At 44.5% G+C, this 24,597-nt stretch overlaps 1 protein-coding gene across 11 annotated transcripts in view; it reads left to right on the forward strand.

The window, feature by feature from the left end:
* Positions 1-24,597, forward strand: part of LOC106573836 (kinesin-like protein KIF1A) — a 160,854-nt gene that overhangs the window by 115,644 nt on the left and 20,613 nt on the right. For 4 of the 11 annotated variants that reach the window (XM_045697444.2, XM_045697452.2, XM_082962790.1 and 1 more), the window contains 12 exons: positions 983-1,101; positions 1,328-1,413; positions 3,938-4,073; positions 4,767-4,932; positions 5,060-5,150; positions 5,532-5,650; positions 7,451-7,506; positions 9,217-9,325; positions 11,963-12,029; positions 12,763-12,847; positions 12,961-13,066; positions 20,010-20,036. In XM_045697444.2, the coding sequence (XP_045553400.1) occupies positions 983-1,101; positions 1,328-1,413; positions 3,938-4,073; positions 4,767-4,932; positions 5,060-5,150; positions 5,532-5,650; positions 7,451-7,506; positions 9,217-9,325; positions 11,963-12,029; positions 12,763-12,847; positions 12,961-13,066; positions 20,010-20,036 (1,167 nt within the window). The remainder of the gene's footprint in view (positions 1-982; positions 1,102-1,327; positions 1,414-3,937; positions 4,074-4,766; positions 4,933-5,059; positions 5,151-5,531; positions 5,651-7,450; positions 7,507-9,216; positions 9,326-11,962; positions 12,030-12,762; positions 12,848-12,960; positions 13,067-20,009; positions 20,037-24,597) is intronic. The other 7 variants (XM_082962789.1, XM_045697453.2, XM_045697455.2 and 4 more) reach the window with 4 other exon arrangements.

The following is a 24,597-nucleotide window of genomic DNA, read 5'->3' on the forward strand; positions in this document are numbered from 1 at the left end:
GAAAGAGAGAGAGAGAGATTTCACCTTGTACACAACATGCTCCTTAGCCTCACCAAGCTCTCAAAAACTAAAAACAGCCTCCCTTCTGCTCCTTAATTGTACCACAATTATCTTGACCTAAAGCTATTATGTTGACCAGACACACCCAGAGAGGGGATAGTAAAGGGTAGCCATGGTCATCACCAGAGCTGTCCAGTCGAGTGCAGTCCCGGCTTCTGTTTGGTTGCTTTGCAGCTTGGTGTGTTTGTCTCGTGCTGTGTTAATGTTCTGTTATTATCTCCTTGTTATCTCTGTACGTTATCACTCTCACTGTTCTGGTCTCTCTGAGCTCTCTAATAGTACGTTCACTCTCTCTCTCTCTCTCTCTCTCTCTCTCTCTCTCTCTCTCTCTCTCTCTCTCTCTCTCTTTCTCTCTCTCTCTCTTTCTCTCTCTCTCTCTCTCTCTTTCTCTCTCTCTCTCTCTCTCTCTCTCTCTCTCTCTCTCTTTTTCTCTCTCTCGTTCTCTCTCAATCATGTCATCCCTCTCTCTCCATCTCTCTCATCCCCTCCCTCTCTCTCTCTCTCTCTCATTCCCTCTTTCTTTGTTTCTCTCTCTCTCATCCCCCTCCCTCTCTCTCACATCCCCTTCCCCCTCTCTCTCTCTCTCTCTCTCTCTCTCTCTCTCTTTCATCCTCTGCCCCCCCTCTCTCTCTCTCATTCCCTCCCTCTCTCTCCCTCATCCCCTCCCTCTCTCTCGCCCCTCCTCTCTCTCTCTCTCTCTCTCTCTCTCTCATCCCCTCTTTTCTCTGTCTCTCTCTCTCTCATCCCCTCCCTCTCTCTCTCTCTTTTTCTTTCTCTTCTCTTTTCTTCTCTTCAATGTTCTTTTCTCTTTATCTGTCTCTCTGTCTCTCTCTCCCCCTCTCTGCACCTCTCTCTCTCTCTCTCTCTCTCCCTCTCTGCACCTCTCCCTCTCTCCCTGTGTCCCTGTCTCCCTCCCCTACAGAGCCTTTGTGTACCTGAGTAACCTGCTGTACCCTGTGCCCCTGGTCCATCGCGTGGCCATCATCAGTGAGAAGGGAGAGGTTAAAGGATTTCTCAGGGTGGCTGTACAGGCAATCTCAGGTAAAACCTGGACCATAGACTTCCAACCCACATTACATTCAATCAAACTCAATACAGCCAACAAGCTAATAGACTAACATGAAGCGTAGGGAGCTGTACAATACTTGGGACTTCATAAGACCCTCATTACAGTCAGTATATTAGCTCAGGTAGGGTTTGACTCTAGGACAGACTGAGTGTGACTTCTAGAGGAAGTCAAGTGAAGGTCTTTTGTGTTTCCCTCCAGCTGATGAGGAGGCTCCTGACTACGGCTCCGGTGTCCGCCAGTCTGGCACCGCCAAGATCTCCTTCGAGGACCGGGAGTTTGAGAAGGTACGTCTCCTGAGCAAACCAACAGAGGATATCAGGCACTGTTTTGTCTAGTCAGTGTCTATGTAGCTCCCCTAGTTTTACTAGCTAACTGTCGGGAGTTACCTCATAGAGATAGATAGAGGACTCTAGTGCTCAAAAGCCTGAGCGTCATTGAGGACTTTCACCATTTTGAAGTAGTCAGCTGGGTGGGACTTCCTATGGGTTATAGAAGGATCACATGATTCCATTCAGGTCATCAGGCGACATCAGCCAATTAATTATACTTGTGAGCAAACATTCCATAACTGCAGGTGGTAGTAAATCACCAACCTTGGCTTTATACCTGTTCAGACAACACCCTCCAGGTGGCAGTATGCACCCTTTCAGTTTGTTTACCAACTCATAGAAGTAGTAGAAGAAGAAAATGTACTACTTAAAAATGGAGATGGCCTCCTTTGGCGCTGCCCATGCTCTCACAGACGCCCTAATGGGACCGATACGATGTCTACAGTATCTATATGTAAGTCTATGGGCTACCTCTCTTAGCTTTGCTAATGGTCAGTGGCTAGGCTGCCCCCACTAGCTTTGCTAATGGTCAGTGGCTAGGCTGCCCCCACTAGCTTTGCTAATGGTCAGTGGCTAGGCTGCCCCCACTAGCTTTGCTAATGGTCAGTGGCTAGGCTGCTCCCACTAGCTTTGCTAACGGTCAGTGGCTAGGCTGCCCCCACTAGCTTTGCTAACGGTCAGTGGCTAGGCTGCCCCCACTAGCTTCGCAAACGGTCAGTGGCTAGGCTACCCCCACTAGCTTTGCTAACGGTCAGTGGCTAGGCTGCCCCCACTAGCTTTGCTAACGGTCAGTGGCTAGGCTGCCCCCACTAGCTTTGCAAACGGTCAGTGGCTAGGCTACCCCCGCTAGCTTTGCTAACGGTCAGTGGCTAGGCTACCCTCACTAGCTTTGCAAACGGTCAGTGGCTAGGCTACCCCCACTAGCTTTGCTAACGGTCAGTGGCTAGGCTGCTCCCACTAGCTTTGCTAACGGTCAGTGGCTAGGCTACCCCCACTAGCTTTGCTAACGGTCAGTGGCTAGGCTACCCTCACTAGCTTTGCAAACAGTCAGTGGCTAGGCTGCCCCTACTAGCTTGGCTAACGGTCAGTGGCTAGGCTGCCCCCACTAGCTTTGCAAACGGTCAGTGGCTAGGCTGCCCCTACTAGCTTTGCTAACGGTCAGTGGCTAGGCTTCCCCCACTAGCTTTTCAAACGGTCAGTGGCTAGGCTGCCCCTACTAGCTTTGCTAACGGTCAGTGGCTAGTCTACCCTCACTAGCTTTGCAAACGGTCAGTGGCTAGGCTGCCCCCACTAGCTTTGCTAACGGTCAGTGGCTAGGCTACCACGTCTTCCACAGATAGAACAATGAGCCAGATGTTTCACCGGATGTATAAATCAGAAGAATCCGATTGGCATTTCCACTCACCACCAAATATGGTAATTAGAGGAAGCACAGTGACCGGCAGTAAAAATACATTTGCGTTGTTTAGAAGGAGTTCAAGTGCGAATTTAGTTATTGCACACACACACACTTCACATAGTAGGCATTCTCTAATGGAAATATGCAAATACATGCTAGAAAGCGATAGGCTCTTGCTATTTCGTCCATGGCTCTGCCCACCCCCTTGCTTGTTTGGCCAACTATGATTAATTTGCTCCTATTGGAAACGACAGGCTGTGGTCTAACTTGGGTTAGTTATAAACATCTTTGCCTTTACTGTAGCTTTGCTAACTGTCAGTGGCTAGGCTACCCCCTCTAGCTTTGCTAACTGTCAGTGGCTAGGCTACCCCCTCTAGCTTTGCTAACTGTCAGTGGCTAGGCTACCCCCTCTAGCTTTGATAACTGTCAGTGGCTAGTCTACCCCCTCTAGCTTTGCTAACTGTCAGTGGCTAGGCTACCCCCTCTAGCTTTGCTAACTGTCAGTGGCTGGCTACCACCTCTAGTCTTGCTATCTGTCAGTGGCTGGCTACCACCTCTAGCTTTGCTAACTGTCAGTGGCTAGGCTACCACCTCTAGCTTTGCTAACTGTCAGTGGCTAGGCTACCCCCTCTAGCTTTGCTAACTGTCAGTGGCTAGGCTACCCCCTCTAGCTTTGCTAACTGTCAGTGGCTGGCTACCACCTCTAGTCTTGCTAACTGTCAGTGGCTAGGCTACCACCTCTAGCCTTGCTAACTGTCAGTGGCTGGCTACCACCTCAAGCCTTGCTAACTGTCAGCGGCTGGCTACCACCTCTAGCCTTGCTAACTGTCAGCGGCTGGCTATCACCTCTAGCCTTGCTAACTGTCAGCGGCTGGCTACCACCTCTAGATTGTTAACTGTATGCTGATCAGTGGCTACCTTACCAAGCCTTGTTCACTGTATGCTAGTCATTGGCAATGTTCTCTAGCTTTGTTAACTGTATGCTGCTCTAGCTTTGCTAACTGTATGCTATCGTGTGACTAGTCAGTGACTAGGCCTACCTCCCAGCTTTGCTAACTGTATGCTGTCCCTTGTGGTCAGTTCCAGGCTGAGTCGTGCCCCACTGGTCTATCCCGTACCGGGGAGTCCCAAGAAGAGCTGCGTTTCGTGGAGGGTGAGGGACAGAACTCAGGGATGGAACCCTCGGCCGATGAGGTCAACAACAACAATTGTGCGGGTAACGACCACTGGCTGTGTAGTCTTTTGTCTCAGCCGCTGTGATGTCTCATCAAACTGTCTCTCCTCAGCTGCTGTGATGTCTCATAAAACTGTCTCTGTCTCTCTGTGATGTCTCATCAAACTGTCTCTCCTCAGCTGCTGTGATGTCTCATCAAATTGTCTCTCCTCAGCTGCTGTGATGTCTCATCAAACTGTTTCTCCTCAGCCGCTTTGGTCTCTCATCAAACTGTCTCTGTCTCTCTGTGATGTCTCATCAAACTTTCTCTGTCTCTCTGGGATGTCTCATCAAACTGTCTCTCCTCAGCTGCTGGGATGTCTTATCAAACTGTATCTTCTCAGCTGCTGTGATCACTCATCAAACTGTCTGTGTGGGTCTGGTCTGTCTGTATGGGTCTGGTCTGTCTGTGTGGGTCTGGTCTGTTTGTGTGGTCTGTCTGTGTGGGTCTGGTCTGTCTGTATGGGTCTGTGTGGGTCTGGTCTGTCTGTGTGTGCAGTACTTATATTCATTACGTCAAATGTATTTCTGTACGGGTAGATAGTGTGTTTATGAGAGTGTGCCAGAGTGAACCAACACATTCACTGAAGATATACTGTTGTAAGGATGTAGGGTCGTGTGGTGCAGAGAGAATTAGCACACTACATATATACTCAATGTCTCTTCTCTCCCCCCCCCCCCCCCACCCCCCTGTAGCCAGTCCAGATGAGTTGGAGAGCCCCCTGAAGACCAACCTGGAGGGAGAAGCTCTGGACGGAGCCCTGGAACACCTGAGGATAGGTGACATCTTCACCTTCAGAGTGACGGTCCTCCAGGCCTCCAGCATCTCTGCAGAGTACGCTGACATCTTCTGCCAGTTCAAGTAAGTTGTTGTTGTTTTTGTTATTGTCGTTCTAAGATCTTTCAGATCAACTAGACCCCGTAACAGACTGTGAGTGGTAGCTAACAAGCCCCCCCTCCCTCTCTCTCTCTTTCGGGTTTACCTACAGTTTCATCCACCGCCATGATGAGGCCTTTTCCACAGAGCCTCTGAAGAACACAGGGCGAGGCCCTCCTCTGGGCTTCTACCACGTACAGAACGTAAGCAGTGAATCAATCACATTTAATTATAAAGCTCTTTTTATATCAGAAGTTCTCACAAAGGGTTTTACAGTAAATACTGTAGTATGCAGTGGGCATGAAGAAAGAAATACACAAATGTGATGGTTAGATATTTATTTTACCAGGCAAGTCAGTTAAAAGAACAAATTCTTATTTTCAATGACGGCCTAGGAACAGTGGGTTAACTGCCTTGTCCAGGGGGCAGAACGACAGATTTGTACCTCGTCAGCTCGGGGATTTGAACTTGCAACCCTTTCGGTTACTAGTCCAACGCTCTAACCACTAGGTTACCCTGCCGCCCCAATACGCTTTGTTTCTCAAGTGGTCGTAGCTAGCTATCTCTTTATTGGTTCTCAACAGATTGCTGTAGAGGTCACCAAATCCTTTGTGGAGTACATCAAGACCCAGCCTATGGTGTTTGAGGTGTTTGGTCACTACCAGAAACAGCCTTTCCATCCTCTCTGCAAGGACCTGATCAGGTACAGTAGTCGCTGGTCACTCACGTCATTATGTTCATTGTAACGGACAGGGCCCACTTGCGACGTAACCTAAGCATTACGGTGATCGTTTCAGATTCGTCGTTATTTTACAAGCCAACTTTAAAAAAAAAAAAAATTTAAAGAGTGTTTCCCAAACAAGCGCGTAGAGAGAACGTTCGCTAGGTGCGTCGTTAGACCACGTGTCGCTACTGATAGGATGGAAAGAAAAGCAACGCTGTTCTCGGATCAGCTTTCTCTATTCAAATATTACCTTAACATTATAATTATTCCACAATACTGACGACGGATCATCTCCTCGAGAGATATTACCAGCTATGGTTGCAAATAGGCTAGTTTATTAGTCTTACCCAATAATAATAATCCACAGATTAGGCACACCATTCACACACAATTTTATTTATTTAACTAGGCAAGTCAGTTAAGAACAAATTCTTATTTACAATGCCGGCCTACCACCGGCCAATTGTGCGCCGCCCTATGTGACTCCCAATCACGGCCGGATGTGATACAGCCTGGAATCAAACCAGGGACTGTAGTGGCGCCTCTTGTGCTGAGATGCTGCGCCACTCGGGAGCCAACGAAACACATCGAGGCAAAAATTATAGACAGTAGCCTAGTCGTAAAATAGAGCTCAATTGATTGAACATGAAATAGATTTCAATATGATTGAAGTAGGACAATGTAGGCCTGTGTAGCCTATATATCTTTTAATGCAGTCATCTCGGTTTTCATTTGAAGCATAATTTTATCTTTTACTTGTTTGTAACAATTGCAAATACTTTGTTAATTTTTTTATTTATTTTTTGGTCAACTTTGTTCTGAAGTTAATCGGCGGCCATGATTGTTTCGAGGAGATCTTGTGTGAATAAAGTAACACGGGAGAAATAACAGTGATGCACTTTGGCTGCGTTGAGAATGGTCTGGATCACATCATAGACGTGTAAAAGTTTTTCTAAAGAGCAACTGCCCCTTAAAAACAAAACTTGTCATTTAGAAAGCATCCGTCAATATGAGTCAGAAACATTTATTCTACTGACCAAAATTTACTACAAAGTGTAAAAAAAAATAAAAAATACGATCATTTTGGTCATAAAAATCAGTCTCATCCAAAACCGAGTTTTGACTGCAGCACAATGCAAATGAAGGTTGAATTTGTTTCAATCCTGCCCACATGCCCACAGCTGGCGGCACACAACAAGTCAGAAATTCGGAGTGCAGCTCCATGTGGCCCAATCGTAATCCTCGTCGTAAATTTAGGTTGACTTTGGATATCCCTATGGGGCTAGTTAGGGACCATCAGTAAATTACACAATGTACAATGGACAATACGTTAAAATTCCAAGAGTAAAAAATGTAAATTATATTAAAAAAAAAATAAAACAACTTGAACCATTTATAAATTGTAGAATTTCATATACAAATATTGAAATAATTTAATGAGAACTAAAAGGTGTGTAAACACAAAAACAACTCAATTGTTTTTGAATTCAGTCATGGTCACTAGCATTTCTTCATTAACCAAATCAGGAAGTGCAGTCGTCCTTTAAGAGCCAAAGTTACTAACAAAGTTGCTGGGAAACACCTCGGTTACTAAACATATATCACTACTGTAAGTCACTCTGGATAAGAGCGTCTGCTAAATGACGTAAATGTAAATATCGTCAGAAGGTTCTAACGATAATCTTAACGCTACGAAGGCTCTGGGAAAATGTATCCTTGATCTTTTGATGTGACTGTAACATACTGTATAATTTACTGTACCTGTCTCTCTCCCACCAGCCCTCTGCGTCCCTGCAGAAGGCAGTTCCCCAAAGTCATGCCCCTGTCCAAACCAGGTAAGCACCAGAACCATGGTATTCAGTCTTAGTAAACAAATAGATTTCAACAAAAAATAATGGATCTGCATAAAGATATGTCTGTTTTTATTTTGAAGCAGCACACAGTACACAGTACACAGTACACAGCACACAGCACACAGTACACAGCACACAGTACACAGCACACAGTACACAGCACACAGCACACAGTACACAGCACACAGCACACAGCACACAGTACACAGCACACAGTACACAGCACACAGCACACAGTACACAGCACACAGTACACAGCACACAGCACACAGTACACAGCACACAGCACACAGTACACAGTACACAGCACACAGTACACAGCACACAGTACACAGTGTGTATCATTCTGTTGTGTGGCCTGTGTACAGTACTCTATGTTGCTACCTACAGCGCATGTCTGTTGCATGGCCTCCGTACTCGTGTACTGTTAGTCTATGTAATGTCACGCTTGATGCTTTTGGCTGTACTATATGCTGTGTAATGTCACGTCAGCTCAGTTCAATGTTGTTGGGTACGTGTTACTCTACGTGTGACTGTGAAGTAGCAGACGATGAGACGCCGCCCGACCGGGAGAAGACGCTGGAGCTGATTCGCTACCTGGTCCCAGAGGTGTTCAATGGGGCGCTGGTGGACTCTCTGTCAGGCCACGCCCTGTCCGCAGCCGGATTGGCCGCCTCTTTCCTCCTCGAGGGGGAGGGGCCACCCAGTCTTCCAGCCCCGCCCCTCTCTATCTGTTCAGTTATCAGAGCCCAGAAACCGGGTTGGTTACCGTCTGAGCCAATGAGAGTCCCTTGAAACTAACCTCTTTTTTTATATCACTCTGATGTGCATTTACACAGGCAACCAAAATCTGATTTTATGACACTTTTGACCAATCAGATCAGATTTTTTTTGCCAACAATTAGGGAAAACATCATAATTGGGCTGCCTGTGAAAATACAGCCAAGATGATAAATTGTAAATCAGATATAGAAACAGATATCTTAAATTAGCACCGATAGATTGTAGTCATAGACATTAATGCGTCGCTCTTACATTCAACTGAGTTCAGTATAAAGAAAGAAAATAGATGTTTTACCAACTGATATAAAAAAAAAGAGGAGGTTGTATTTTCAGGGATTTTTCCCAAAGGCTCTCTTCTCGTGCCTTGTTGTGTGTCTACTGTTATCCTGTCTGGTTGATTTCCCCCCCTGTGGTCTCTTCCTCAAATGGATCTATGGGTTTTCAGCGTCTGTAGTTACGATAAACAATCATTTATTGCTTGTCGTTTTTTGTTGTTGTTGATAGGAGTCTAAAAAAAGATCTGCGTTAGCGTGCTTTTGATCGATCATACCTTGACCTCTCTTTCTGATTCTTCTCCTATGTAGGACCTGAGCTACTTATTCCTCAGCGTTATTTCATTATTTCCTTGAGAAATATTGTAAATATACCCAAATAATTACAGGTCGTTTTTTATCAGATTGTACATTTTTCACGGGCACATCCTTGTAATGTTAAGGGATGACTGCTGTGTTGATTGCCCTGCCTTTCCGCAGGACTGTACTGAGTGGTTCCTCCATCTCTCCCTGCGTTATTCTCATCCCCTCTCTTTTTAAGCCTTTCTTTCTTTCACAGCTCTCCCTGCTCCCTGCTACTGAAAACGGAGTCTCTTTTGTGGTAACCTTGTCTCTCTTCACCTTCTCCCCCCTTTAGTCCCTGCCACCAAGCTGACTACCCTGATGCGTCCTACAGCCGGGCCCTGCCACTGCAAGTATGACCTCATGGTGTTCTTTGAGATCTGCGAACTGGAGGCCAGTGGAGAGTGAGTATTCCATAGAGATACTATATATATATAATATATTTATATGTATATATATATATTATATATATATATATAATATATATATATATATATTATATATATATATTATATATATATATAATATATATATATATATATATATATATATATATATATTTTATATATATATATATATTGTGTGTGTATATATATATATACACACAATATATCTTCTTGGGGCTATGTGGGATGCTAGCGTGCCACCCGTGGTGCACCCTATCAACAGTAGGTGCATTTCAAGAGCGGCAAATTTGAAACCAAATAAATGTCAAAATTCAAATTTTTCAAACATACAACTATCTTACACCCTTTGAAAGATAAACATCTCCTTAATCTAACCACCTCGTCCGATTTCAAAAAGGTTTTACGGCGAAAGCATAAAGTTAGATTATGTTAGGAGAGTACATTGACAATAGCTGTGTGTAATGTTTTGCAATTCAAAGACAGGCGTCACCAAAACCATAAAACCAGCTAAAATGATGCACTAACCTTTAACAATCTCCATCAGATGACACTCCTAGGACATTATGTTAGACAATAAATGCATTTTTAGTTCTATCAAGTTCATATTTATATCCAAAAACAGCGGTTTACTATGGCGTTGATGTTCAGGAAATCGTTTCCCTCCAATAACCGGCAGTCAAGTCAGCACCACAAATTAAATAATTAAAATTAGAAAACATTGGTAAAATATTATATTGTCATTTAAAGAATTATAGATTTACATCTCTTGAACACAATCAACTTGACAGATTTAAAAATAACCTTACTGGGAAATCACACTTTGCAATAATCTGAGCACTGCGCCCAGAAAAATACGCTTTGCTATACAGACAAACGGCCATGTTGGAGAGATCTAAAATCGAAAATACTATGTAAATAATCCATTACCTTTGATTCTCTTCATCAGATGTCACTTCCAGGAATCCCAGGTCCATAACAAATGTAGTTTTGTTCAAAAAAGCTCATCATTTATGTCCAAAAAGCTCCGTGTTGTTAGCACATGATCTAAGCCAGCCGGACTTCTCGTCATGAACGAGGGGAAAAAATATATTTACGTTCGTTCAAACATGTCAAACGTTGTATAGCATAAATCATTAGTGCCTTTTTTAACCAGAACATGAATAATATTCAAGGTGGACGAATGCATTCTCTTTTATAACGTATTGGAACGAGGGTACCCAACATGAACTCGCGCGCCAGAGTCTAATCGGCCATCACCGTTCCAAGGCTCTTGTTCGGTCAGATCTCACAGTAAAAGACTCAAAACACTTTGTAAAGTCTGGTGACATCTAGTGGAAGCAATAGGAAGTGCCAAAACATTAATCAACCCCTGTGTGTTTCAATGGCATAGGCTTAAAGGTAATTCAACACATCAGGTATCCACTTCCTGTCAGAAAATGTCTCAGGGTTTTGCCTGCCAAATGAGTTCTGTTATACTCACAGACACCATTCAAACAGTTTTAGAAACTTTAGGGTGTTTTCTATCCATATATAATAAGTATATGCATATTCTAGTTACTGGGTAGGATTAGTAACCAGATTAAATCGGGTACGTTTTTTTATCCAGCCGTGAAAATACTGCCCCCTAGCCCCAACAGGATATACACACAATATATAAATACTAAATTACTATAGTGTATATACAACTGTATATATGTGCTCTATATTAAATTCCATGAAGTATCCCATCTCACCACTCTCACGCTCAAATGGTTACTATAGGCTACCTTCCAATATTCACACTACCGTACTACCTAGAGGGAAACAATTGTTTGGTTATAAATTCTAAGTGATGTATGGACATTGGAACATAGACACAGTAGTGTATACACGGTGTCACGTCCTGACCATAGAAAGCTGTTATTTTCTATGGTAGAGTAGGTCAGGGTGTGTTCTAGTCTAGTTTTTCTATGTTGTCAGGTTCTAGTTTTGTATTTCTATGTTGGGTTTTGTTTGGGATGATCTCCAATTAGAGGCAGCTGGTCCTCGTTGTCTCTAATTGGAGATCATACTTAAGTAGGTTTTTGGGAGATGATTTCTGAGTTAGTGTATGTTTCTACTCTGCGTCACGGTTTGTTGTTTTTTCGTTCGTTCAGTTTATTTTATGTATGTATTGCAAAGTTTCACAGTGAAAATAAAATGTGGAACGACACACACGCTGCACTTTGGTCCGCTCCTTCCTACGACCACCGTGACACATGGAGGCAAAGCTCCATTGTCACCTCAACAGACTCTGCTAATCGATGATCAATATTATACTCTTAATGTTCTATTAATTATCAAATAATCGAATTTCAAATGAAACTTTATTAGTCACATGCGCCGAATACAACAAGTGGAGACCTTACCGTGAAATGCTCACTTACAAACCCTTAACCAACAGTGCTGTTCAAGAAAGAGTTAATTAAATGAATTAAAGATGACTGGAGTCACTGACAATTTTACATTTAGAGATCTATTACCAACGTGGAAAGTTTATTTAAGAACCAGAGTAGTAACAATATCAGCATTAACAACATATTGGCCAATGTGAAATCAACGAGAGTCTTGTTACTGTGCAGGAAAATAAATGATGGTTCTCTCTGTTTCCTATAGATACATCCCAGCAGGAGTGGACCATAGAGGAGGCATGCCTTGCCATGGGACATTCATGCTGCACCAGGTAGGTCATTCAGGGAGTGGAGAAGTAGTTATGATCGAACTGATGTGTTCTGTATGAACATAATGCTTCCTCATTCTGAACATAATGCTTCCTCATTTTGAACATAATGCTTCCTCATTCTGAACATAATGCTTCCTCATTCTGAACATAATGCTTCTTCTTTCTGAACATAATGCTTCCTCATTTTGAACATAATGCTTCCTCATTCTGAACATAATGCTTCCTCATTTTGAACATAATGCGAACGTAATGCTTCCTCATTCTGAACATAATGCTTCCTCATTCTGAACATAATGCTTCCTCATTCTGAACATAATGCTTCCTCATTCTGAACATAATGCTTCCTTATTCTGAACATAATGCTTCCTCATTCTGAACATAATGCTTCCTCATTCTGAACATAATGCTTCCTCATTCTGAACATAATGCTTCCTCATTTTGAACATAATGCTTCCTCATTTTGAACATAATGCTTCCTCATTCTGAACATAATGCTTCCTCATTTTGAACATAATGCGAACGTAATGCTTCCTCATTCTGAACGTAATGCTTCCTCATTCTGAACATAATGCTTCCTCATTCTGAACATAATGCTTCCTCATTCTGAACATAATGCTTCCTCATTCTGAACATAATGCTTCCTCATTCTGAACGTAATGCTTCCTCATTCTGAACATAATGCTTCCTCATTCTGGACATAATGCTTCCTCTCTCGTTCACTCCCCCTTCTCAGGGTATCCAGAGGCGTGTCACGCTGACCATCGTTCATGAGACAGGTGGAGACATCGAGTGGAAGGATGTCCGGGAACTGGTTGTGGGTGAGTCTGTTCAAGACGGTTTGTGTACCATGTGTCTGTGTTATGAATACTGTATAACAACATCGATATCTATGAAGTGCACCACTCTAAACGTCTCCTCCTCCTCTCACCAGGTCGTATCCGTAACTCTCCCGAGGGGGACGATGCCATCATAGACCCAAACATCCTGTCACTCAACATCCTGTCAGCTGGGTCTGTCAAGCCCATGCAGGAGGACAGGTATGTAACCAGACTCTACCCATCGTAGGGACCCTAGCAGACTCTACCCTTCATAGGGACCCTACCAGTCTCTACCCTTCATAGGGACCCTACCAGTCTCTACCCTTCACAGGGACCCATAGACATTATCTGCGTCTCCAATGGCACCCTATTCCCTGTACAGTACACTACTTATGACCAACACACAAACACAAAGTAGTATATAGGGAATAGGCTTGCATTTGGAACGCATCTATAAGGCACGAGGGGATGTGGTACATGGCCAATATACTACGGCAAAGGGATGTTTTTGGGCACGACGCAACGCGGAGTGCCTGGACACAGCCCTTAGCCCTGGTATATTGGCCATGTACCACAAACCCCCGAGGTGCCTTATTGCTATTATAAACTGGTTACCAACATAATTAGAGCAGTAAAAATAAAATGTTTTGTCATACCCGTGGTATACCACGGATGCCAGCCAATCAGCATTCAGGGCTCGAACAGCCCAGTTTATAATCAGAGGTAACCCACAAAACAACTGAATACTATGTTATGTTTGATGATTGGTTATGATTTGACAATATACACTAAATGGCCAAAAGTATGTGGACACCCTTTCAAATTTGTGGATTCGGATATTTCAGCCACACCCGTTGTTGCTGACAGGTGTATAAAATTGAGCACACAGCCATGCAATCTCCATAGACAAACATTGGCAGTAGAATGGCCCGTACTGAAGAGCTCAGTGACTTTCAACATGGCACCGTCAAAGGATGACACCTTTCCAACAAGTCAGTTTGTCAAATTTCTGCCCTGCTAGAGCTGCCCCGGTCAACTGTAAATGCTGTTATTGTGAAGTGGAAACATCTAGGAGCAACAACGGCTCAGCTGCGAAGTGGTAGAACACACAAGCTCACAGAACGGGACAGCCGAGTGCTGAAGCACGTTGAAAATTGTCTGTCCTCTGTTGCAACACCCACTACCAAGTTCCAGACTGCCTCTGGAAGCAACGTCAGCACAAGAACTGTTCGTCGGGAGCATCATGAAATTGGTTTCCATGGCCGAGCAGCCGCACATAAGCCTAAGATAACCATATGTAAAGCCAAGCGTCGGCTGGAGTGGTGTAAAGCTCGCCGCCATTGGACTCTGGAAAAGTGGTAACGCGTTCTCAGGAGTCATGAATCACGCGCCACCATCTGGCAGTCCGACTGATGAATCTGGGTTTGGCGGATGCCAGGAGAGCACTACCTGCCCCAATGCATAGTGCCAACTGTAAAGTTTGCTGGAGGAGGAATAATGGTCTGGGGGCTGTTTTTCATGGTTCAGGCCCCTTAGTTCTAGTGAAGGAAAATCGTAATACTACAACATACAATGACATTCTAGACGATTCTGTGCTTCCAACTTTGTGGCAACAGTTTGGGGAAAACCCTTTTCTATTTCAGCATATAGTTTGTCGAGATCTGTGTGGAAGAACTTGATTGGCCTGCACAGAGCCCTGACCTCAACCCCATCGAACACCGTTGGGATGAATTGGAACGCCGACTGCGAGCCAGGGCCTAATCGCCCAACATCAGTGGCCGACCTCTCTAATGCTCTTGTGGCTGAATTGAAGCAAGTCCCCGCAGCAATGTTCCAACATCTAGTGGAAAGCCTTCCCAGAAGACTGGAGGCTGTTATAGCAGCAATGTTCCAACATCTAGTGGAAAGCCTTCCCAGAAGACTGGAGGCTGTTATAGCAGCAAAAGGGGGAACCAATGGAATGAGATGTTTGATGAGCAGCTGTACACATACTTTTGGCCATGTAGTGTAAGTTCTATTCAATATATAAGTTTTATATAGACCATTCCAGCTGTTATTTTGTTGGAATTATTAACCTTGTTTTGAACTGTTTGATACAATACAGTTAAATTACAGTTCTGAAAATGTTAGATTTGCATCATAACCAGTTAAACACAATATCACTACAACAATGTTCCATTACCATTGTGTTTCTCCTGCCATTTTTTGAATTCGCAGTCCTCAGCGGAAATTCAAAACTGAAATGTCACGATCACTATGGAAACGCTAGCATGTGTTAATCTTCCGGAGAGCTGTGCTCTGGAGACACATTCTCTCATCTAAAGCCAGCCACACACCCTCCTCTCCCGTCCCCAACACACACACACACACACACACACACACACACACACACACACACACACACACACACACACACACACACACACACACACACACACACACACACACACACACACACACACACACACACACACACACACACACACACACCTCACAGACATATAATGAATAGAACGAGCTTGGAACCTCTAAACTCTGTCAATTTGACTGGTAAACTCACGGGTGAAACTCGCAATGGCCGACCAGTCGACACATTATGCCATCGTTGACTTGAATGGGGACGGCCGTTCTATCCATTCTATTTCTACGTCAACCTCCCCCCGGAGGATCACAGAGAGCCTAACCACTCTAACACAACACTCTCTATAACTGTGCCAAAGGAGTGTGCAGTCGGCTCTGTCCCGTTTTATACGTGACTGGACACCATTCACATTACTGTATATCACTTGTAAAGACACTTTGAAGCTATTGTACACTGCACACAGGCTGCTGATGCATGGCACTCATAGTGGGGCAGCTATGGGTCAGAACGCTTGATGAAGGCTCACGCGGTCAAGATGCACAGCTTGATTGATTTTAACCAATTTCCACGCAAAGAGGCTTTACCCCCCCCCCCCAACCCCTCCTCCTCTCCCACTCTTCTTCCACTGAAGCAGCTGATGCTTGGTAGTAAACAACATGTGGTTCTACCTGTCTAGAAAACAGGAGGTCACATGATCAGTGGGAGAAAGATGACACAGCAAGACTTACCCATCCTTCTGCACAGGTGGCACAAAAAAATAAATAAATGAAAAAACATTTCTAGTACAAAATGATCGTATTGATTGTGATCCGTCCTTTTGATGAAATACCTGTCACGGATCCTTCAGATAAGTAGGCCTGTAACTGGCTTGATTAACAACCTCTTCCTATTATATTGATGGTTGTTTATGTCACCACTATGCTGGCTCCCCTTATTGCTAGTGTGTCTGCTGCTGGTTTCTGTATGTCCATCTGTCATCCCAGCTGACCACCCCTTATGCTGCCTCTCACCCTGGTCACTGCGTACTCACCTCTCACCCTGGTCACTGCGTAATCACCTCTCACCCTGGTCACTGCGTAATCACCTCTCACCCTGGTCACTGCATACTCACCTCTCACCCTGGTCACTGCGTACTCACCTCTCACCCTGGTCACTGCGTACTCACCTCTCACCCTGGTCACTGCGTACTCACCTCTCACCCTGGTCACTGCGTAATCACCTCTCACCCTGGTCACTGCATACTCACCTCTCACCCTGGTCACTGCGTACTCACCTCTCACCCTGGTCACTGCGTACTCACCTCTCACCCTGGTCACTGCGTACTCACCTCTCACCTGGTCACTGCGTACTCACCTCTCACCCTGGTCACTGCGTACTCACCTCTCACCCTGGTCACTGCGTATTCACCTCTCACCCTGGTCACTGCGTACTCACCTCTCACCCTGGTCACTGCATATTCACCTCTCACCCTGGTCACTGCGTACTCACCTCTCACCCTGGTCACTGCGTACTCACCTCTCACCCTGGTCACTGCGTACTCACCTCTCACCCTGGTCACTGCGTACTCACCTCTCACCCTGGTCACTGCATACTCACCTCTCACCCTGGTCACTGCGTACTCACCTCTCACCCTGGTCACTGCGTACTCACCTCTCACCCTGGTCACTGCGTACTCACCTCTCACCCTGGTCACTGCGTACTCACCTCTCACCCTGGTCACCGCGTACTCACCTCTCACCCTGGTCACTGCGCATTCACCTCTCACCCTGGTCACTGCATACTCACCTCTCACCTCATAATTCAACTAATTGTTACTATAATCTCACTCAGTCCCCATCCTCACATAGATCTATAAGACCCTACGGAGTATGGCTTGTACCAGCAGCTGTAAAACATTGATGGATGATGTTGATCCTCATGGGATACACCCTCCTGCCATTTCAAGACCACATATCCACCGTGCACTGGACTGATGTCCTATGCTAACTCACTTAGCATAACTACACACCATAACTCACTTAGCATAACTACACACCATAACTCACTTAGCATAACCACACACCATAACTCACTTAGCGTAACTACACACCATAACTACACACTATAACTACACACCATAACTACACACCATAACTCACTTAGCAAACTACACACCATAACTACACACTATAACTACACACCATAACTACACACTATAACTACACACAATAACTACACACCATAACTACACACCATAACTCACAGACCATAACTACACACTATAACTACACACCATAACTACACACTATAACTACACACAATAACTACACACCATAACTACACACTATAACTCACGGACCATAACTACACACCATAACTACACACCATAACTACACACAATAACTACACACCATAACTACACACCATAACTCACTTAGCATAACTACACACCATAACTACACACAATAACTACACACCATAACTACACACCATAACTCACTTAACATAACTACACACCATAACTACACACAATAACTACACACCATAACTACACACCATAACTCACTTAGCATAACTACACACCATAACTCACTTAGCATAACTACACACCATAACTACACACCATAACTCACGGAGCATAACTACACACCATAACTCACTTAGCATAACTACACACCATAACTACACACCATAACTACACACCATAACTCACTTACCATAACTCACTTACCATAACTCACTTACCATAACTCACTTACCTTAACTACACGCCATAACTACACGCCATAACTACACGCCATAACTACACGCCATAACTACACGCCATAACTCACTTAGCATAACTACACGCCATAACTACACGCCATAACTACATGCCATAACTACACGCCATAACTACACGCCATAACTCACTTAGCATAACTACACGCCATAACTACACGCCATAACTACACACCATAACTCACTTAGCATAACTACACACCGTAACTCACTTAGCATAACTACACACCGTAACTACACACAATAACTACACAGCGTAACTACACACCATAACTCACGTAGCATAACTACACACCATAACTACACGCCATAACTACACGCCATAACTCACTTAGCATAACAACACGCCATAACTACACGCCATAACTACACGCCATAACTCACTTAGCATAACTACACACCGTAACCCACTTAGCGTAACTACACACCATAACTACACACAATAACTACACAGCATAACTACACACCATAACTCACGTAGCATAACTACACACCATAACTACACACCATAACTCACTTAGCATAACTTCAAACCATAACTACACACCATAACTCACTTAGCATAACTACACACCATAACTCATGGAGCATAACTACACAGCATAACTACACACCATTACTCACTTAGCATATCTTCACACTATAACTACACAACATAACTCACTTAGCATAACTACACGCCATAACTACACACCATAACTCATTTAGCATATCTACACACTATATCTACACACTATATCTACACACCATGACTACACACCATAACTACACACCGTAACTCACTTAGCATATCTTCACACTATAACTACACACCATAACTCACTTAGCATAACTACACGCCATAACTACACCCCATAACTCACTTAGCATATCTACACACCATATCTACACACTATCTACACACTATATCTACACACCATAACTACACACCATAACTCACTTAGCATATCTACACACCATATCTACACACTATATCTACACACTATATCTACACACCATAACTACACACCATAACTCACTTAGCATATCTACACACCATATCTACACACTATATCTACACACTATATCTTCACACCATATCTACACACCATAACTACTAAGGACAACTACACACCATAACTACACACCATAACTCAATTAGCGTAACTACACACCATAACTCACGTAGCATAACTACACACATAACTACACACCATAACTCACTTAGCATAACTACACACCATAACTACACACCATAACTCACTTAGCATAACTACACACCATAACTACACACCATAACTACACACCATAACTATACACCATAACTACACACCATAACTACACACCATAACTACACACCATAACTCACTTAGCATAACTACACACTATATCTACACACCTTAAATACACACCATAACTACACACCATAACTCACTTAGGATATCTACACACCATAACTACACACCATGACTACACACCATAACGATACACCATAATTACACACCTTAAATACACACCATAACTCACTTAGCGTAACTACACACCATATCTACACACCATAACTACACACCATAACTCACTTAGCATAACTACACACCATATCTACACACCATAACTACACACCATAACTACACACCATATCTACACACCATAATTACACACCATAACTACACACCATAACTACACACCATAACTCACTTAGCATAACTACACACCATAACTAAACACCATAACTCATTTAGCCCAGCCCTGCATTTTACTGTACTACCAACAGTAGGGGCTTGTTAGTGTATAACCTCTGAATTTATTAAGTTATGTCGATGTTTTCTTATGATTTTGTACTAGTATTGTTACCTCTTATCGTTTAACCACACTGCTTTGCTGGTATCCTTTCCCCTAACCCCCCCAAAAAACATTCCTCAGACATAGCTTTGCTGCCATCATACAGGAACAAACAGATTTGCTGTGAGGTCATCAGTAAGGGACAACATGCTGCTGCTGACGTGTCTCTCCCTCCAGTCCACTCCACTAACACAATGTTGTTTTGTTGTTTTTTTGCAGACAGTTTCTTGATTCGGACATGCCTAGGTATATGATTTATATCAAATCCCTCTCCTCCCGTTCTACTATTCAGTAAAAAATATTTACTATTAGATAACACATCTCCTTGTCGTGTTCCTGTAATATCTAAGTTTAATCTCTTCACTCTCACTCCATTTTAAACTCTAGTTGTCCATCCATCATTCAGTTCCCATTGTTTTCCTCTGTGGGTTGTGGCTTTCTCTGTCTCTCTCTGTCTGTCTCTGTCTCTCTCTGTCTCTGTCTGTCTCTGTCTGTCTCTCTCTCTGTCTCTCTCTCTCCTCCCCTGTTTTGTTCTTCTCTCTTTGTTGTTTCCTACTCTCCCTCTTTAGGAGATGTGAGGGACTGTGCTGCATCATCTCTCTCCCCCCCCCCCCCCTCCTGGATGTGTGTTTGTTGCTGAGCTGTTGTGGGTCTGAGGCATTGTGCTGTTGTGGGTCTGAGGCATTGTCTCACGTCAGATGGCATCACTCGTCCGTCAACCAATCTGTCTTGTAGGACGTGGAACTCATCTAAAAAAACCAAATCTAGATTTCGCACATCCAGCTAATACAAGTTCCTAAATCTGAAAAGCACTCCACTCTCAGTACCAATGACACACTAGCTACTACGGTAAACTACGCTTGATCAGCTGAGCAAACTTGCTCCAGCTAGCAGCCTTAGTGCAAGCTTGTTTGAATAGCCGTTACGGTAGCTAGTTTGCCATCTTTTTTTTGATGAAGGTTGCACAGCGCCAGAGTCCTGGGACTGTCCTCAGAAATCAGCACGTATGTGTTTGACAGCTGGCACTGTGCCTCGCTACGTCGTAACGGTTTTGGCCAACGTGATGATGTCACAGAGAGCAGGCTTGGCTGTAGAACTCTGCGGACACTAATCACAGCCGGGGGGGGAGGGGGAGGGGGGGAATATAATGAAAACATTTTTTTTTGCGTTTAGCTAGAAATTCACTACACTACAGCTAAAGTGAATAGTCGGCATTGAGTGTGTTAACCAGCCCTGTCCTTCATTTCATTTGGATTGATTTTGAGACCGGTTCCCGCTAGCAAGCAGACACATTTTAAATTTAATAAATACTGATTCTACTACCACAAAACATTGTTGCTAGATGTAGAATTAGGTAGTGAAGATTTGCTCATAAAAAATAAAAATCTAGTCAATATTAGCTACAGGTTTATAGTTTTGGTAAGATTAACTGATATTAGAATGTTATGACAACATATTGTAGCCAGACTTGTTTTTAGCTAATCCATGATTGTTTGCGAATTAACAGAAGGATCAGTGCAGATGGCTGTCGCTCTATCTGACGTGAGACAATGGGGTCTGAGGCTGAAGTTAGGGCTGAAGGCTAGGGACTGGGGCTGGCTGGGACTGCAGGGTCTGGGGCTGGCTGGGACAGCGGGGTCTGGGGACTGGGGCTGGCTTGGACTGCTGGGGCTGGGGCTGGCTGGGGCTGGCTGGGACTGCAGGGTCTGGGGCTGGCTGGGACAGCGGGGTCTGGGGACTGGGGCTGGCTTGGACTGCTGGGGCTGGGGCTGGCTGGGGCTGGCTGGGACTGCATTGTCTGAGGCTGGCTGGGACTGCTAGTTCTGCGGTTGCGGCTGAAAGCTGATGGTGTACGGAGGCTGCAATGCATGGCTTGCTTTGCTTCCTACAGTATGTACTGAACTTGGCTGGCTGTGTCTGAACTTGGCTGGCTGTGTCTGAACTTGGCTGGATGTGGGGCCAGCATTTTCAGCTTCTGTCTCCTCTTTGGCCTGTGCTTCTGTACAGGAACTTTTACAAAACAAGCTACAAGCCAGAATCTAGACATTCGAGGGTCATTCACGTGTCACCTACAGTCCATACTATAACTGTTATTATCACCTTACACCTGGATGAACTATTAACCTGAACCTGCAGATTATTCTGGAAGGTTACAAATAAGACCTTTTTGATGAGGTGAAACTAGACTGAATTGTTCCCATGTACCGTTTCCTCTCTCTGTTGATCTTCTACCTTTCACAAACCTCTGCATTGCCCACTAGGGGGCAGTAATGATCCTGATATTCATTTTGTGTCCTGCTTAAAGGGCTATAGCGTTGATAAAAAATAAACATATTTCCAAAAATAAACATGGAAACATTGTAAGGAGGTCCAAAATAATTTTAAGCTTTTGTATAAAGTTATGTAATCGACATCTTTCAAAAAAACACTCAAGGCTTTAGAAAGAGACATACAATAAGTTGAAAGCATCTTACTAATGAAATACATTGTTTTGGTTGATATTTCACTACTGGCTGTGTTACGCTGGAGAACCATGCTGTAAGAAAGGCATCCCAGAATACTATCTATTAGTTTCCATGAAAACAGCACAGAGAGTAGCCTCCCCCAGGAGCCTAATATAGCTAGTTACCCCAGGACTGTAACACAGTGTCCCTCCTCCCATCACATCTCAACAACAACTGTAAAACCACATCCTTCCAAGACAACACAAACATATCTGGGACCAGGCTATGTCCCTCCCATCATCACATCCCAGGGAACTAAGAGTAGCTTCCTCCACCTTATGGTTTCATCTCAAATGGCACCCTATTCCCTATATAGTGCACTACTTTAGACCAGAGCCCTATGGCACCCTATTCCCTATATAGTGCACTACTTTAGACCAGAGCCCTATGGCACCCTATTCCCTATATAGTGCACTTCTTTAGACCAGAGCCCTATGGCACCCTATTCCCTATATAGTGCACTACATTTGACCAGAGCCCTATGGGTAGTGCCCTAAAGAGGAAATAGGGTACCATTTGAGATGCAGACCATGAGTCTGTAAAAGCGCCGTCCTTCCCATCAGATCCCAGCGACGGGAAGGAGCTCTCTAGGGAGCAAGGAAAACTGTGTTCCAGTAGGGATTACTCAGTATTACTGAAGACTTGACGTTCATATGAAACCTCGTTTACGGTATCCCGGCTGGCAGGCTAAGTCAGTGGTTGTTTCAGAAACTTAACATTCAACTGTAATCCTGTAGCCATTACATCAGCAGTAGCTCTTTCCCCTAACTCAATCACTGGGCGGGTGTCCCAAATGGAACCCTATTCCCTATATATAGTGCACTACATTTGACCAGAGCCCTATGGGTAGTGCCTTAAAGAGGGATTATGGGTGCCATTGAGGATGCAAGTCTCTTTACTAAGTCTTTCCGTTCGCTACTTGCTGTGTTGTGAAATGTTTCATATCTCATTTATGCCTCAGTGAGAACGAGCCAAACGGCTGAAACAAACGTCTTCTCATAATGTGTCAGGGAGCCTGACCCGCAAGCTTCGGCGTTTTAAAGAGAAGAGACACAAGGCCGGAGAAAATAAAACGCTAGGGAAAAACCTCATTTTAATGTAAAGGAGAAGGGCTCGTCACTCCTATTAGGCCTGCTGCGTGTGCGTGTGCGTGTGTGTGTGTGTGTGTGTGTGTGTGTGTGTGTGTGTGTGTGTGTGTGTGAGCAGCGAGGTCAGTAGTTAGAAGTTGAAAGGATGGAAGAGACTACCCAGTGGGTAATAGCTCCTCTAGGTCCGTAGACACGACTCCACTAAAGCGGCTCTTCAAATACAATCTAATGTTATTTGTCACATGCTTCATAAACAACAGGTGTAGACTTAACAGTAAAATGCTTCCCACGATATAACAGCTGTTCAGTACCTCTTCGTTCCTCTCTCCTCTGACAGACACACCACTAGATTTCCTACCAGGTTGTCAAAGGCAAACGGACGGCTTTCAACGTCTGAACTATATGATTTTTGCCTCTTTTTTTTAATGGCCTATAGAAACATTAGTTTCCTCTTACATTTCTCAGCTTGGATGAGCGTTTTCAGATTTAAGGTCATGCTTGGTGGCGGGCCAGGAACATAACTGGTTATAACTGGTTTCAATGTGTGATCATTTGCTCACGGGAAGACCTCATGTATCAATGTATTGACTAAATCATGGAGGAGAAGGAGAGGTGGGTGGAGGACAAGGAGAGGTGAAGGAGAGGTGGGTGGAGGAGAGAGGGAGTAGGAGAGGGGGTGTAAGGGAAGGAGAGGGGGGTGGAGGAGAGGAGGTGGAGGAGAAGGAGAGGTGGTGGGGAAGGAAAGGTGGGTGGAGGAGAGAGGGAGTAGGAGAGGGGGTGTAAGTGAAGGAGAGGGGGGTGGAGGGGAGGAGGTGGAGGAGAAGGAGAGGAGGTGGAGGAGAAGGAGAGGAGGTGGAGGAGAAGGAGAGGTGGGTGGAGGAGAGAGGGAGAAGGAGTAGGAGAGGGGGTGGAGGTGAAGGAGAGGGGTGGAGGTGAAGGAGAGATGGGTGGAGAAGGAGAGGTGGGTGGAGGAGAGAGGGAGAAGGAGTAGGAGAGGGGGTGGAGGAGAGAGGGAGTGAGAGAGGGGGTGTAAGTGAAGGAGAGGGGGTGGAGGTGAAGGAGAGGTGTGTGGAGGAACGAGGGAGAAGGAGAGGAGGAGAAGGAGAGTGGAAGATGGTTCTGTTTCATCTGAAGCCATGTAAAGTTAATTGACCTCCTCACCGGAGGATGAGAACTGGGGAGATGCTTCCATCCCCTACAGTGGGGATAGATGAG

The sequence above is a fragment of the Salmo salar genome, chromosome 16 (genome assembly GCF_965601325.2).
Source record: "Salmo salar chromosome 16, fSalSal1, whole genome shotgun sequence".
NCBI lineage: Eukaryota > Metazoa > Chordata > Actinopteri > Salmoniformes > Salmonidae > Salmo > Salmo salar.